Source organism: Pongo abelii, chromosome 12, assembly GCF_028885655.2.
Source record: "Pongo abelii isolate AG06213 chromosome 12, NHGRI_mPonAbe1-v2.0_pri, whole genome shotgun sequence".
Lineage (NCBI taxonomy): Eukaryota > Metazoa > Chordata > Mammalia > Primates > Hominidae > Pongo > Pongo abelii.
In genome coordinates this window covers 59,385,765-59,399,942 of record NC_071997.2, presented here as the reverse complement: position 1 = coordinate 59,399,942, position 14,178 = coordinate 59,385,765, and the positions used below count along the sequence as shown (strand labels likewise).

The 14,178-nt window shown below is 48.3% G+C and overlaps 1 protein-coding gene across 6 annotated transcripts in view; it reads right to left on the bottom strand.

Moving 5' to 3' along the window:
* SFXN5 (sideroflexin 5) overlaps positions 1-14,178 on the bottom strand; it is a 131,481-nt gene that overhangs the window by 26,093 nt on the left and 91,210 nt on the right. For 5 of the 6 annotated variants that reach the window (XM_024242047.3, XM_002811899.6, XM_024242050.3 and 2 more), the window contains 2 exons: positions 3,478-3,593; positions 317-402 (listed from right to left, as the gene is read on the bottom strand). In XM_024242047.3, the coding sequence (XP_024097815.2) occupies positions 317-402; positions 3,478-3,593 (202 nt within the window). The remainder of the gene's footprint in view (positions 1-316; positions 403-3,477; positions 3,594-14,178) is intronic. The other variant, XM_054548062.2, reaches the window with a different exon arrangement.

The following is a 14,178-nucleotide window of genomic DNA, read 5'->3' as shown; positions in this document are numbered from 1 at the left end:
ACACACACACAAACACACACACACACACACCCCCCAGAACTGCCAGCTCCTCAGGGAAGGGCCAGCACTGTTATCCTGGTATCCCTCGTGGCACCTAGCCCAGGGTCCTGCATAGTAAAAGTCCAAGAATTCTCACAGAGTGATTCTGTCGCACTACCTGGAAAGTCCAAGATGGAGCAAGACACCTTCCACCCTCTACACAAACTGGGGCGGGCTTCCTGCCACCCCCTCATCCCTTGCCTGGGCCAGCCGGTTCCCCCTCCCTCTTCCCCTCCTCCCCCACGGTGGCCTCTCCATCCCGGCTGCCCCAACTCACTTCTCCAGCATGGACATGACGATCGGGGGTAGCACCAGGATGGGCATGGGCAGGACCACTCGCGTCAGCGCCGTCTCCAGCAGGGCCTGAGGGGCAGGCAGAGGCTGTGGTGAGAGGGGCCTGACAGCTGGTGACGGGACAGCACACCACCCAGAGCCCTAGGTGTGTGCCACCACAACGCATGTGTGTCTGAATGGCTTCATTCATGGGATTGCTCAGGAAGCTGCATTCCAAACAACAAAAAAAGCCACTGGTCTCCTTTTTCCTTCCTTCCTTCCTCCCTCCCTCTTTCTTTCCTTCCTTTCTTTTTCATTCTTTCCTCTCTCTCTTTCTTTCTTTCCTCTCTCTCTCTTTTTTTTTTTTTTGAGACAGAGTCTTGCTCTGTCCCCCAGGCTGGAGTGCAGTGGTGTGATCTCAGCTCACTTCAACCTCCGCCTCTCAGGTTCAAGTGATTCTCCTGTCTCAGCCTCCCAAGTAGCTGGGATTACAGGTGCGCACCACCATACCTGGCTAATTTTTGTATTTTTAGTAGGGATGGGATGGGGTTTCGCCATGTTGGCCAGGCTGATCTCGAACTCCTGACCTCAGGTGATCCGCCCGCCTCAGCATCCCAAAGTACTGGGATTACAGGTGTGAACCACCGCACCCAAAGTACTGGGATTACAGGTGTGAACCACCGCACCTGGCTTCCAGTGTTCTTCTTACCACACACATTTGAGAAGAGCAGATTCCCATCACCTGCCACACGTGGGGAACACTCAGGCAGCCCCAGGAAGGGGCAGTGCTCAGGGAGGTGGCTGAGTACCTCGGGGGTAGTGGGCACAACCTCTCATACTCAGTGTGCACAGGGGATGGGGAGCAGCTCTAAAAGCAAGGCCGGCATAGACAGCTAGGGCCTGTTGAGCCAGTGGGGCTCATGGAGTCAAAGGAGGACCGAGCTTCTGGAATTTACCTTTTTGTGTTGGTGGTGTTTTTTTTGTTTGTTTGTTTTTTAGATGGAGGTCTTGCTCTGTTGCCCAGGCTGGAGTGCAGTGGCGTGATCTCGGCTCACTGCAACCTCCACCTCCTGGGTTCAAGCAATTCTCCAGCCTCAGCCTCCCGAGTAGCTGGGGTTACAGGCGTGTTCTACCACACCCAGCTAATTTTTGCATTTTTTAGTAGAGATGCGGTTTTGCCACGTTGGCCAGGCTGGTCTCAAACTCCTGACCTCAGGCGATCTACCCCCCTCAGCCTCCAAAATGCTGGGATTACAGGTGTGAGACACCGCGCCCGGCCTACATTTTTTTTTTTTACATCTCTTAAAGACAAAGATTTGCAAGATCTTGTGTCTCTTGGCTCTGGATGAGTCTTTCTCAGTGACAAGAGGTTGGTTCTGTAAGGGAGGCATGCTTCAGCTGGGCATCTGCAGGGTTTCCCTTGGGGTCTGCCTGGGGCCTTGCTCCAGGGGCTCCCAAGGGATTCCTGGGATGGGGGTGTCCTTGGCCAGAACACAGCTCAGTGGCAATTCTGAGCTCCGACAGCCATTGTGGTGAGTTCCTTCAGCCCCATGAGCTTCAGCCCTCAGAGGAGGCTCCAGGAGCAGCTCACAGCCCACAGATGCCTGGAGTCCTTCCCCGGACAGCAAAGAACTAAGCAAGCCAGGCTGAAGGAAGCCTGGAGCCACTTGGGTTTCCTTGCTGTGTGACACTGAGAGGAGTTATCAGGGCATGGCTGTCCTCCCTCAGGGGGGCTGGGGAAAAGAACAGGGCTGGAATGGGAGGTTGGGGACAGGTAGGAAACTGAGACTAAATCCCCTCTCATGATGGGCTCAGGGCTGAACATTTCTCCCAGGAACCTGGGCTCTTCATGGTCAGCCTCAGGAAGGCCTGGGAGAGGCCCCTCCAGTCTCTGGAACAGGTATGGGAATGACAGGAGGATCCAGTGCCAGTGCAGGGAGAAGAGGATGCAATGTCGGCATGACACCTCCAGCTCCTTGCCCTAAAAACCTTGGAGGGGCACTGACTTGGAGAGAGCTCTTCCCAGACTAAAGTCTGATTGAGAAGACCTCATGACTGGTGTAAGGCTTGGGGGCCCTGGTGGGAGCTGATGAGGACAGTGGCTGGAGCAGGGATGCATGCTCCACTACTTCACAGCTCCCCCCCAGCACCCATCCTACCCCATGCCCAGCACAGAGGCCAGAGCCCAGGGGGCAGCAAGACGAGCCACTAACCACCATCAGGACAAAGGCTGGGAAAGCAGAGGGAGATGTACACATGGACTCATGGACTGCGTTTTCTTTTTTCTTTTTTTTTTTTTTTTTGAGATGGAGTTTCGCTCTTTCACCCAGGCTGGAGTGCAGTGACGTGATCTCAGCTCACTGCAACTTCTACCCATGGGGTTCAAGCAATTCTCCTGCCTCAGCCTCCAGAGTAGCTAGGATTTTAGGTGCCCGCCACCACGCCTGGCTAATTTTTGCATTTTTAGTAGAGACGGGGTTTTGCCATGTTGGCCAGGCTGGTCTCGAACTCCTGACCTCAGGCGATCCACCCACCTTGGCCTCCCAAAGTGCTAGAATTACAGGCGTGAGCTACTGTGACCAGCCTGTGTTTTCATTTTTTAAACTGCAATTGCTAGAGTGGCTGAGCCTATGAAACCAGGGGCAAAAGAAGGTCTTGTAACAAAATATTCTCCAAACCTCTGCAAGCCTCAAATCCCTCGACCTCATGGCACTCACTCCCCGGTGAGCTCTCACCTGCAGAAGTGCCTATTAACCCAGAACCAAACCACTGGCCTCCCAGGCTTCCTCGACTTACCCAAGAGGATGTGAAGGCCCGGGAGGCAGGGCCCTGGGCAGAGGGAAGGGGAAGAGAGCTCTGAGGGAGTCTCCTCTGCCCTCACCAATTAACACCTCCTCTGGGTGAGACAAGCAAGAAGCTGGGTCCTGAGGGGCTGTGACAAGAGATAGGGACTTTTCACAGCAGTGAGGCCATGTCCAGGGGAACAGGCGGGAGGCCAGAGGCCCAGACTCATGCAGATTGGAGGTTGGGGTGGGGTGAGGAGGAGACATCAAGAGGCCAAAACAAGGGTACCCCGGATAGAAGCCTGTGGAAGACACACGCTAAAGGAAAACCACTTCCCTCCCTGTTGCTGGCCTCCCCAACCCTGCGAACCCCCAGACCCACGTGTCGGGCTGCGATCTTGGAGGAGCCCACGAGGTTGCCATCGCTGTCCAGGACATCAATCCCTTCCTCCAGCTCCCCGTACCGCATCAGGACCACATTGCAGATATTGGCACTGGCTGCAGAGAGAGGGGATGCAGAGAGCAGGATGAGGAGGAAGATGGCATTCCACCTGGAGGGAGGTCACTACACTCCTTCCTACTCAAGCCATGGGGTTCTGTGTTCAAATGCATGGGCAAAGGTTGGGGAAGGGGTGGTTCTGTTGTCCATCTGCCTATCAGCCTGGTGAGGGATCTGGGGGCCCTTGGGAACCTGGTAAGCAAAAGTGGAAAAGAACAGGTATTAGGGAGGACACCCGTTCTGGCCTCAGAGAGCGGCCACTTATTGAGGGGCTGCTTTCCTCTCCTCCAGGGCAAGCCCACTAGGCAGGCAAAGTGGGTGTCCATCTGGGAGGGCTCTCTGGCCTGAAGTCGCATCCCCCCTGACCCCGAGGCCTGATGTTCCACCATCACTGGGGCCCTTGGGCTGCCCCATCCTCTTGAACTCTCTGTCCCACATCCAGTCCCTCCTGTCTCTGAGTAAATCAAGTTCCCAGAAATTTGCCTCCCTGACAGCAGGTGCCAGAGAGGCGGAAACCTCAGTGTTCACCCAGCACCACCCCCTCATCATATGGATGGAAGACTGAGGCTCAGAGAAGAGGAGTGACTTATCTGAGGTCACACAGCAGAGTGGGACAGAGCAGAAAGGCTACAGTGCCTCTGCCTCTGAATACTCAGGGGGCAGGAGGGTTGGGGCAGGAGCGGTGGGCTGAGTTAAAGGCAGACCTTCTCCATTCTTGCTTCCTATGGTTGAGTGCCTGCCTTTGGCTAGGCCCCTCTGCCATCTGAGATCTTGGGAACCTGGACTAAGGGGAGGGTTCCCGGCTCCTTAGTGAAGCACTGGTTGGTGAAGTCTGGGGCCACCCATTAGCTGGCAACTAGCTCAGGGATCCTTTCTGCTCCCCCAGCCTGGGACTCACACGACTGGGCCAGGCCCCGTGGCCCTGTGCAGTATGGGTGTTGACCCCGCCTGAACTCTCCCAGCCCTGCTGCAGGATGGAAGTGGGGGGACCTGGGAAGGGTGGGCAGGTGGGGAGTGGGGGGTGACAAATGCGGAGTCTGCCTGCTTCACTCCTCCCCCCAAAGCGCCTTGCTGTGTTTAAAGTTTTAATTTTTGCTAATTAATGTCAATTAATTTTGTATAATGAGTGTTTAATTTTGGGGAGTGTGTGAGCCTGGGAGCGACTGCAGTTCTGGGCTGTGAACGCTGATTAGCATCAACACCTGCTGCTTCCCCCTCCTTCCAGTGGGGGGGCACCAGGGTTTGGGGAGCTGGAGGGTGGCGGGGCCTAGTGGGCAGGCGGAGTGGGAGGGAGACCACAGATGCTCCTGGGGCTGAGCCAACGAGTGGTCCAGGGTGCTCACAGCTGGGGCACAGGGTTCTGTGGGTGAGGTGTGGCTTGAGACCCCTGGGGCCTCAGTCGCCTGTTTCATTAAAATGGGGAGGTGGAATAAACAGGGGAAGACCAAGAGACTCTGCAGTCTTTGGAGAAGAAAAGCAGGAGGCCAAATACAGTTCTAAAATGTATTTAGAGCACACATGCCATCTTCGAGCATCTCTCCTGCTTCCACCGACGCTCAGCACAGTGGGAACCATGGGCAGTCCCTCTGTGTCCCAGGCTCTCCTGCCCCACAACAGGCATGCTCACCTGCCCTAAACAGCTGCCCTCTGCCAGGGGCGGTTCTGTGGGGCATTTGGCCACGTCTGAGGGCATTTTCAGTGATTGCGATCTAGGGGTCAGGGGTTGCTGCAGGCATCTGGTGGATAGAGGCCAGAGGTGCTGCTAAACATCTCACAAGGCACAGGACAGTCCCCCCAACAAAGGATCATCTGGCCCCCAAATATGTCAACATTGCTGACACTGAGAAACCCTTGTTTTCACCACAGTCAGTGACAGACAGAATCAGGAAGCTGAATCCAAGGTAAAGGAGATCTGGTTAGCAGGGCATGACCAGGAGGGGTTGGGGCCTGGGTCTGGGGCCATCGGGCTTGGGTTCCAATTCTGGCTCCATATCTCTCCCGCCTCAGCCCCAGGCACCCAGGGCTCAGGGCTCAGGGCCCAGAAGGGTCCCCCAGGGTAGCCTTGGGAAGCAGCCACCTGGCCTCTGTGTTAGTGACACGCCCTCTAGTGGCCTTAGGGAGGCTATGCATCCCCCATGCCCTTGGGGCTGTCAGGCTTTCGGTTCCCAGGAGACCTAAGAAAACCGTTGAGAGGATAGTGGGGTTTTCTGCCCTGAAAGGCATCAATCTTAGCCCTCTGATGACGCTGTCCACCATACCACCACCACCGCCACTCCCGGAAAGGCAAAGTTACAGGAATGTGGTCCAGGAGACGAGCATCCTGCTAAGGTCGGGAGCTACCAGCTCACTCTGGGGACTTGAGCCATTGCCACCCCAACCCCACCTCGGCTTCTCCGGGCATAAAAGGAGGGGCAGAATGTAGGGTCTCCATGGGATTTCTGGGTGCTGGCTGAGCTCACACAAAATGTCAGCCTCTGCACCTGTGCCCATGCCAAGTCAGGGGAAGCTGGGGACAGCTGAAATGTCTCTAGCCCCCATTTTGTGTGTGTATGTATAGGGGAGACAAAGAGAAGAGAGAGTGTGGATCTGGAGGTGGTAATGGACCAGCCCTGACTCACAGTGGCATCTCCCTCCCTCCCTGTAATCTCCAAACATTAAACATGGGGTGAGCAGGACAGCTTTGGTTCAAACACAAAACCACTGAGATGAAAGATGAAGCATGAAAGGAAGTGAAAACCCAGCCTCCTTCCCCTCATCCAGCCCCTCCAGGACACTTCTGAAGCTGCCTGAATGGAAAAAAGACAGAGAAAACCCTAAAAGTCATCTCAGAATGATGGTACCCCCCCCAGGCTCCTCCCTTGAAACCGGCAATTCTTATAGCCTACACAGACGGCACATGACCTGCAATCTCTTCTGTTGACTGTGTACATTGGTTGGCCTTTATTAAGCACCTGCCGTATGCAGAGGTTACCAGCCATCCATGCCCTTGAGAAGTGGGAATGCCAGCCTGTTACAGTGATTTCATTTCCATGAGCTCATCCCGAACTTTCAATTCTGCCATATCCTTTTCAAACTGTCCCTGATCCTTCCCATCCCACTCCTGGCAAATCTGGCTCCTGTGACAGGGACACTGAGAGCCTAAGCAAATGATACAGAGAGAGAGAGAGAAAAAAAAAAAAAAACAGAGACAGAGAGAACGAGAACACACACAACCCTGGGGCACAGGTCTCCTCTCCAACACACCAGCAAGATCTATTATTGATGGTATCAGCAGGTTAATTAAGCAGCCTGTTAGTGATGATGTTAAGAAAGCTGGCACATTTTCAACTCAGATTGACACCATTCAAGACTCAGGCATAACTGATGTTTGAGCAGCAATGTGGGAGATGTCAAGGAATGAGAGAGAGAAAGAGAAGGAGAGAGAAAGACACTGCTTCTTGATGATGGCAAGCTCAGTGTTAAGTCCTGAGGAGAATTTGCTCTTGCCTGCTGCAGATGTTCTCACATCCGACCCATTGCGATGCAAAATCATGCAGATTGTGAAAAGCTAATGAAGCACCCGGTGTAAAAGGGGCAGTGTGGGGAGGAAGAAAGAGCAGTAGACAGAAAGACAAATGTGCAAGAAAGTTCTCCAAAAGAAGATCATGGGGGAGCCTGCCCCCTGAACTAGGGCAGGAATAGACAAGCCGATCAATGCAGTACACTAGGCCTGCAACTCACCCATCTGTCGGGGAAATTAATCGGTGGTAAAGCAGTTCTATCAACTCACAGGGAAAGGACCATTTAAACACGGACATGTAGCAATGGGCTACTGATTTGGGGAAAATAAACTACCATAACTCCTCAATTCTACGATGCACCTTCCCATATTTTAATGTTTTAAAAATCATAATGTGCCTTACAATGAAAGTCGTCAGAGAAGGGAATCTTACCTGCTACTCAACACAATTGCCTGTACATGTGTGAATGCAGCCATGTATAGAGGTATCCATTCATTCAAGTGTCACCTCAGCTGACCACAGCAATCCATACAGAATTTGAACTTAAACTTAGATTCCTAATTGTTGCCTAAAACATCTTTCTAAAACTTACACTATAATGGAGCACGGACATGAAAAGTTATTGTACATGCAGAAGATCGTCTGCCAGATACCAGGCAATGCAATTAAAGACAGTAGAAATTGCCAAACCATAGATAGCTACCCTAAAGAAATGCTTGCCCATATGCACAAAGAGACATTTACAAGGATGTTAATTATAGCACTGTTTGTAAGAGCAAATAATTAGAAACAACCTAAATGTCCACCATTAGGGAACTCACATGGGAAGATCTCCAAAACAAACTGTTATGTGAAAAAAGCTACTGAGTATGTACATGATGATTTACTGTATGTAAAACCCTGTAATTGGCATATGCACATATATGTGTGCATAAATCCACAGGTAATATTTTGGAAGGTTCACAGCTCACAGAGTGGTCTGCTTGGGGAAAGGAATTCAATTTGAGAATTAGGGGTTGTTGAAAGACTTCCACTTTTTTACACCAGAATTTTCTATAATATTTAAATTTTTACAGTGAGAATATAATCATGTTTCATTTACCCAAAAAGTAAAAAAAAAAAAAACTGCCAAACTTCTTGAAGAAGATCACACACATTTTAAAGCCAGCAGGGATTGACGTAACCTAGTCATGGGTCCCACACTTAGGTATCTACAACATGTCGGCTTCCTAAAGAAGCTGATTAATTTCAGGAATTTTTTTTCTTCAAGTAAAGAACAAATGTGAGACATAAGTGTAACCAAATCAGAAATGCAAACAAAAAATTCCCAATATTCTTTTATATGCTTTGAAATTACACCATTCATCTTAAACGGGCTAAAGGAGTCGAGATTAGAAGCAGGACTACAAAAAGCAGTGGTGGCCACGACGCTGTGTTTAACAACCAATGCCCAAAAAAGAACAAGAAAATGTGAAGGAGGCTCAGACTCCAACTCTGTGGTACTAAAGAAAGTGACTTGTATTGAATGTGTAAGTGAATGCTTGCTTATTCCTTCCAATGGACACTAATTATAGTTCTCTTCTAAAAGGCTATTATGTTAATACCTCTTATAACTTAGGCATCTTAGAAACACAGCATTCAAGATCAATTTAGAAACCATACTATAAGAAATGGGGACCTGGGAAGTGATATTTATTACATATGATAAACAAAGGGCTACTAATCTTAAGTTATGGAGGGTCACGGTGACTGGCTCCTAAGAGCTATTCTACTGCCCCTCCCCCGAGATTAATCCAAACTAATAGTAATAATCCTCCCACAGGCAGTGACTGGTCTAGGAAGAGGCATGTGACCCGATTCCAGACAACCAGGAATCGGGTTGTCAACCAGGAATCAAGACAAACAGTTTGTGTTGAGGGTTTCTGCTAATTTCAGCCAAAAAATCCATACAATCTGTAAGAGCTTTAAGAATTATTAAGAAAAAGATACAGTGATCAAAATCATAGAAAAATATATGAGTAGGCAATTCATAAAAGACTGAAAAACTAATAAACATGAACTCAATCTTACTAATAATCAGGGTTAGGTTTCTAGATCTGAGGAAAAAAAAATCTGCAGGAGTTCTTTATAGGTTTTGGAGGCTAAACCTCATTGGTTAAAGGGTTTACAAATAGCTATTCCCAGCCTGTGACTTGTTTTTCTCACAACATGGTGCCTTCTGTCATATAGTTTAATATATAGTCATATAAAGAATCCTTCCTGGTATATACATTTTGTGTTGTTAAGAAACTCTAGGCAGGGTGTGGTGCCTCATGCCTGTAATCTCTGCACTTTGGGAGGCCGATGTGAGTGGATCACTTGAGGTCAGGAGTTCGAGATCAGCCTGCCTAACATGGAGAAACCCCATCTCTACTAAAATACAAAAATTAGTCAGTCATGGTGGCACATGCCTGTAGTCCCAGCTACTCCGGAGGCTGAGGCAAGAGAATCGCTTGAACCAGGAGAAGGAGACTGCAGTGAGCCAAGACTGCACCACTGCACTCCAGCCTGGGCAACAGAGAGAGACTGTGCCTCAAAAAAAAAAAAAAAAAAAGAAAAAAAAAAAAAGAAACTCTACCCCTACTCCAGTGTTCATCTATATTTTCTTCCAAAGGTTTTAATTTTTTACTTTTCACATTTAGGCCTTCAATCTATCTTGAATTTTTTTTTGTCGATGGTATGAAATAAGGATATCCTCTTACTCTCTCTTCTGTTTGGAAACCCAAATGTCCAGTAAAGTTAAGAAAAGGTTCCCAACTATACTGGGAATTGGAAAAATGCAAATTAAAATGAGAAATAAACCAGTTCAGATGAACACATTTTTCTTTTTCTTTCTTTTTGAGATGGAGTCTCACTCTGTCACCCAGGCTGGAGTGCAGCGGCACAATCTCGGCTCACTGCAACCTCTGCCTCCTGGGTTCAAGCAACTCTCCTGCCTCAGCCTCCCAAGTAGCTGCAATTACAGGTGCCCACCACCATGCCCAGCTAATTTTTCTATTTTTAGTAGAGATGGGTTTTCACCATGTTGGCTAAGCTGGTCTTGAACTCCTGACCTCAGGTGATCCACTTGCCTCAGCCTCTCAAAATGCTGGGATTACAGGTGTGAGCCACCACGCCCGGCCCAGATGAACAAAAATTTTAAGAGATCAATAATACCAAATATTGAAGAGGATGTAGGGAAACAAAATTTCATGCCCTGCAGGTTGGGTAAACACCCATATGCCCACCTGGCAATATTTAATAAAGCTAGAAATGTGTGTACCCTCTAATGTGTCCATTCCATGTCTGGGTACACACCCTAGCCTGGCGATTCCCAGCACAAGTGAAACCAAAGCTGAGGTAGGGCCCAGATCTATTTTTTTTTTAATTCCCCAGGTGATTATAATACAGATGAAGGTTTGAAAACTTTTGCCAGCAGAAACTCTTACTCATGTGCACATGAGCTGCTTAGGGCACAAGGTTGTTTAGAGCAAGACTGTATAATAATGAGAGACTGAAAACAACCTAAATGTCCCCAATTAATCACCTGTGGATAGCCACACAGTACGAATGCCTATGGCAGCTGAAATGAATGTATATGTATTAACATAAATAAATTTCAAAACCACAATGAAAGGGAAGTTTCAGAAGGATATGTACAGTATGGTACAGTTAATATGAATTTTAAAAAATTCATGAACAATACAATTGATGGCTTATGGTACATGCACATATGCTAAAATATAAAACCTAAATGGTAAGCATACACTAACTCCAGGTTGGTGCCTTCTGTGGGGAGAGAAAGAAACCAGAATCAAGAAGGCGGAGGGCTTCTAGTGTATCTAACATTCTCTTTCTCTATTTCTTCAATTTTCTATGTTAATAGAAAAATTTCATAATTAAAAAAACAGGCTGAGTGCAGTGGCTCATGTCTGTAATCCCAGCACTTTGAGAGGCTGAGGCGGGTGGATCACCTGAGCTCAGGAGTTCAAGACCAGCCTGGTCAACATGCTGAAACCCCGTATCTACTAAAAACACAAAAATTAGCCAGGCGTGGTGGCATGCACCTGTAATCCCAGCTATTCGGGAGGCCAAGACAGAAGAATCGCTTGAACCCAGGAGGCGGAGGTTGCAGTGAGCCGAGATCATGCCACTGCACTCCAGCCTGGGTGACAGAGCAAGACTCCACCTATAAATAAATAAATAAATAAATCATTTTAAAATAGTCATGGAACAAACTACTGTGGCTATTAAGGAGAAGTTACAATTTTATGACTGCCATGAAAAGACATCTAAAATTGACTGTGAGGTTAAAAAGCAGTTTACAGAATAGTATATATATATATGAACCCATTTGTATTAAATTACATTTATATAGACATATTTACACTACATATAGATATAATAGGCAGAGATTCATATACTTTTAGATGTTAACTTGAATTTGGAGGGATATATACTAAATGACTCTGGAGAGAGAAGTAGGATTGCTTATTCTATTATGTATTACGAGAAAGAAATAGAGCCATTTTCATTAAAACGAACAAACAAGCACTCTAGTAGCAAGCATGAGACTTCAGTTGCTATTCTGGCTCAAGACTGATGTTGGACTAAGTACTTCCAGATTCCACTTCCTCTTCTGCAAGAAGTGGGAGGTAATGCTGGCCTCTCCTCCCCTCTTCTCTCTTCTCTCCTCCCTCCCTCTCTTCCTTCCTTCCACCGTTTGGGCAACACAGTCAATGATTCAAATGGTGTAAAAGGGGAAATAATAAAAAGTAAGTCTCCTTCCCAACCCTACACTTCACCCCCTCCCCAGAGGCAACCACTATAGCCAGGTTCTCATGTCCCTGCCCGGGAAGGTCTATGCATTGAAAATATACATGTAGGCATATTACCATCTTTACACACTCACACATACTCTCTCTCACACTTGAATCACAGCAGAATACAACCCCTCTGCCTTTAAGACAGTGATGATCATCAAATAAGGATGCATGCCCTCATATTTGCTTGATTTCACAAAAATCCCCATTATTCCACCTGAGAGGCAGTGCTAAGTAAGCAGCACAAATTTTCTTTTAAGTAGCTTGAGAATTTGGGGAGAGTTTCACAACCCATATTGAAGTGTCACCGACTCAGGACCGGGAATTTCTGGATTGAAAAATCAGCCTGTAAGTCTAGGTGTAGGCTGACTCGGAAGTTTGGAATCTGTTAATATGATTCCTGCTAACACATTCTTCTTTTTAAAAAGCCCCTTTTTTATCACAGCTGCCTCTTAGCTTGAGATTCTTCAATGGTTCCCCATCAACCAAAGATAAAGCTCAAACCCCAAGCTAACACTCATAGAGCCAACATGCCCTCCTCTGTTCCCCAGCAGGCCAGCCCAGTCCAGCCAGGCCCCCTGCTCCCTCCTGCATTCCCCTCCTGCATAGCCCCTCCCTCCCTCTGCATTACACTTCCCCACTGTCTCTGCCTCTGGGCTTCTCTACCTTCTGGATTTCAGGAATTATAAAACCCCAGAAATGGAAGGCCTTTTACGCAACAAGCACTTATGGAGCACCTACAGTATGCCAGATCCTGAGCAAGCTGCTTGGAAACAGGTGCCTTGGTCGCGTGCGAGTGCCCCTCACAGCTTCTGGGGCCTGTCTACTAATCAGACATTTCCCTCAAATCCAGGAGTCAGGCAGCTCATTCCAATAACAGGCTCTCATTTTTTTCAGAAGATCCTGTCACTCTTGTGGCGTTACCACTTATCAGAGCTACTCTTGACGTGTACAGCCAGAATTAAACAGACTCCTTTGTTCTTGGTGTTCTATCTTTAGTAATGCAGCTGAAATCTGAGTGAGCATCATCAGAGGCACACACCACACCAGGGACCCATTCTGAGCACACAGTCCATGAGACTCCTGGGTCTCTGTCTTGAGAACTTCAGCCAAGTCAGGTCTTGACACCCTCACACTTGTGCACCTACATTTTTTGAACAGCAAGACATACATCAAACCTTGTGAGATCTCATCGGCCCACCTCAATGGATCTTTTTAGATCCTGGTGCTCTTGCCCATGAATTCACAATCCCTGCCAGGTTGGTGTCCCTGTTTTTTGAATATGAGCCACAGGCCTCCTCCATCCAAGGCATCAAAATAACTGAAGGGAATGAAACTGAAGACAGAGCCCTGGGACACTAGACACTTTCCTGTGGCTGCCTTGGACCCACTGCCTGTGTCCTCTTGGGGCCTGACACACACCAGGGGCCCATGCCAGTTCTGAGGCTGCTACCAGTTCTGGCACCCAGCCCAGCCCAACCTTCCATGGCTCCTCAAAATCCACACCACCACGCCCACATATTCCTTTGATAACATGATCTAATTATCCCAGCCCTTTTCTCAACAAACACCCTTTCCGTATATAATTCAGTTCATATTAGATTCCTAAAATCGTAGAGATGATGGAAGGTGATTTAGAGAGATTATCGAATGGGTTTAATCCTCTATAAAACTTTATTGCCCTTAACACCGGAACTATTTTGTGTGTGTGTGTGTGCATGCCATTTTGAACATCTAACCACCTCTTACCCCCAAAGAACAAGTTCCCTGATGGCAGGAATGTGCCACCCCTGATTGGGGCAGGAGGAACGGAGTGGAGCTGGAAGAGGATCAACATTTAGTAGGTGCTCATGCTACGCTGGGAAATTGACATGTTCAATCCCCATGAAAACTTTGCTCAGAGATACTAGTATCCCATTTTATAGATGGGGCCATCATGGCCCGGAAGGGTTGGATAATGTGCCCAGGATGATCTGGAAAGGGGTGGGCCCATTGGTCATCCACCCTAGGCCTGCTGACTAAGAGTGGACCACAGTGATGGTAAAAATGTATAAAAGAAAACAGAGCACTCCAAAACAACTTTAAAAAGTGGAAAAGGTCCAGAATAAATGCCCAGGTAGCTACAGAATCTGGCCACCACTGCCATCAGGGTGAGGTTCTGCCACGAGTGCCTCATCTCAAACCTGTTGTGCCAAAGCACTCATTTGATCATTGAATAAACCCACATTGAGCACTGACTGTGT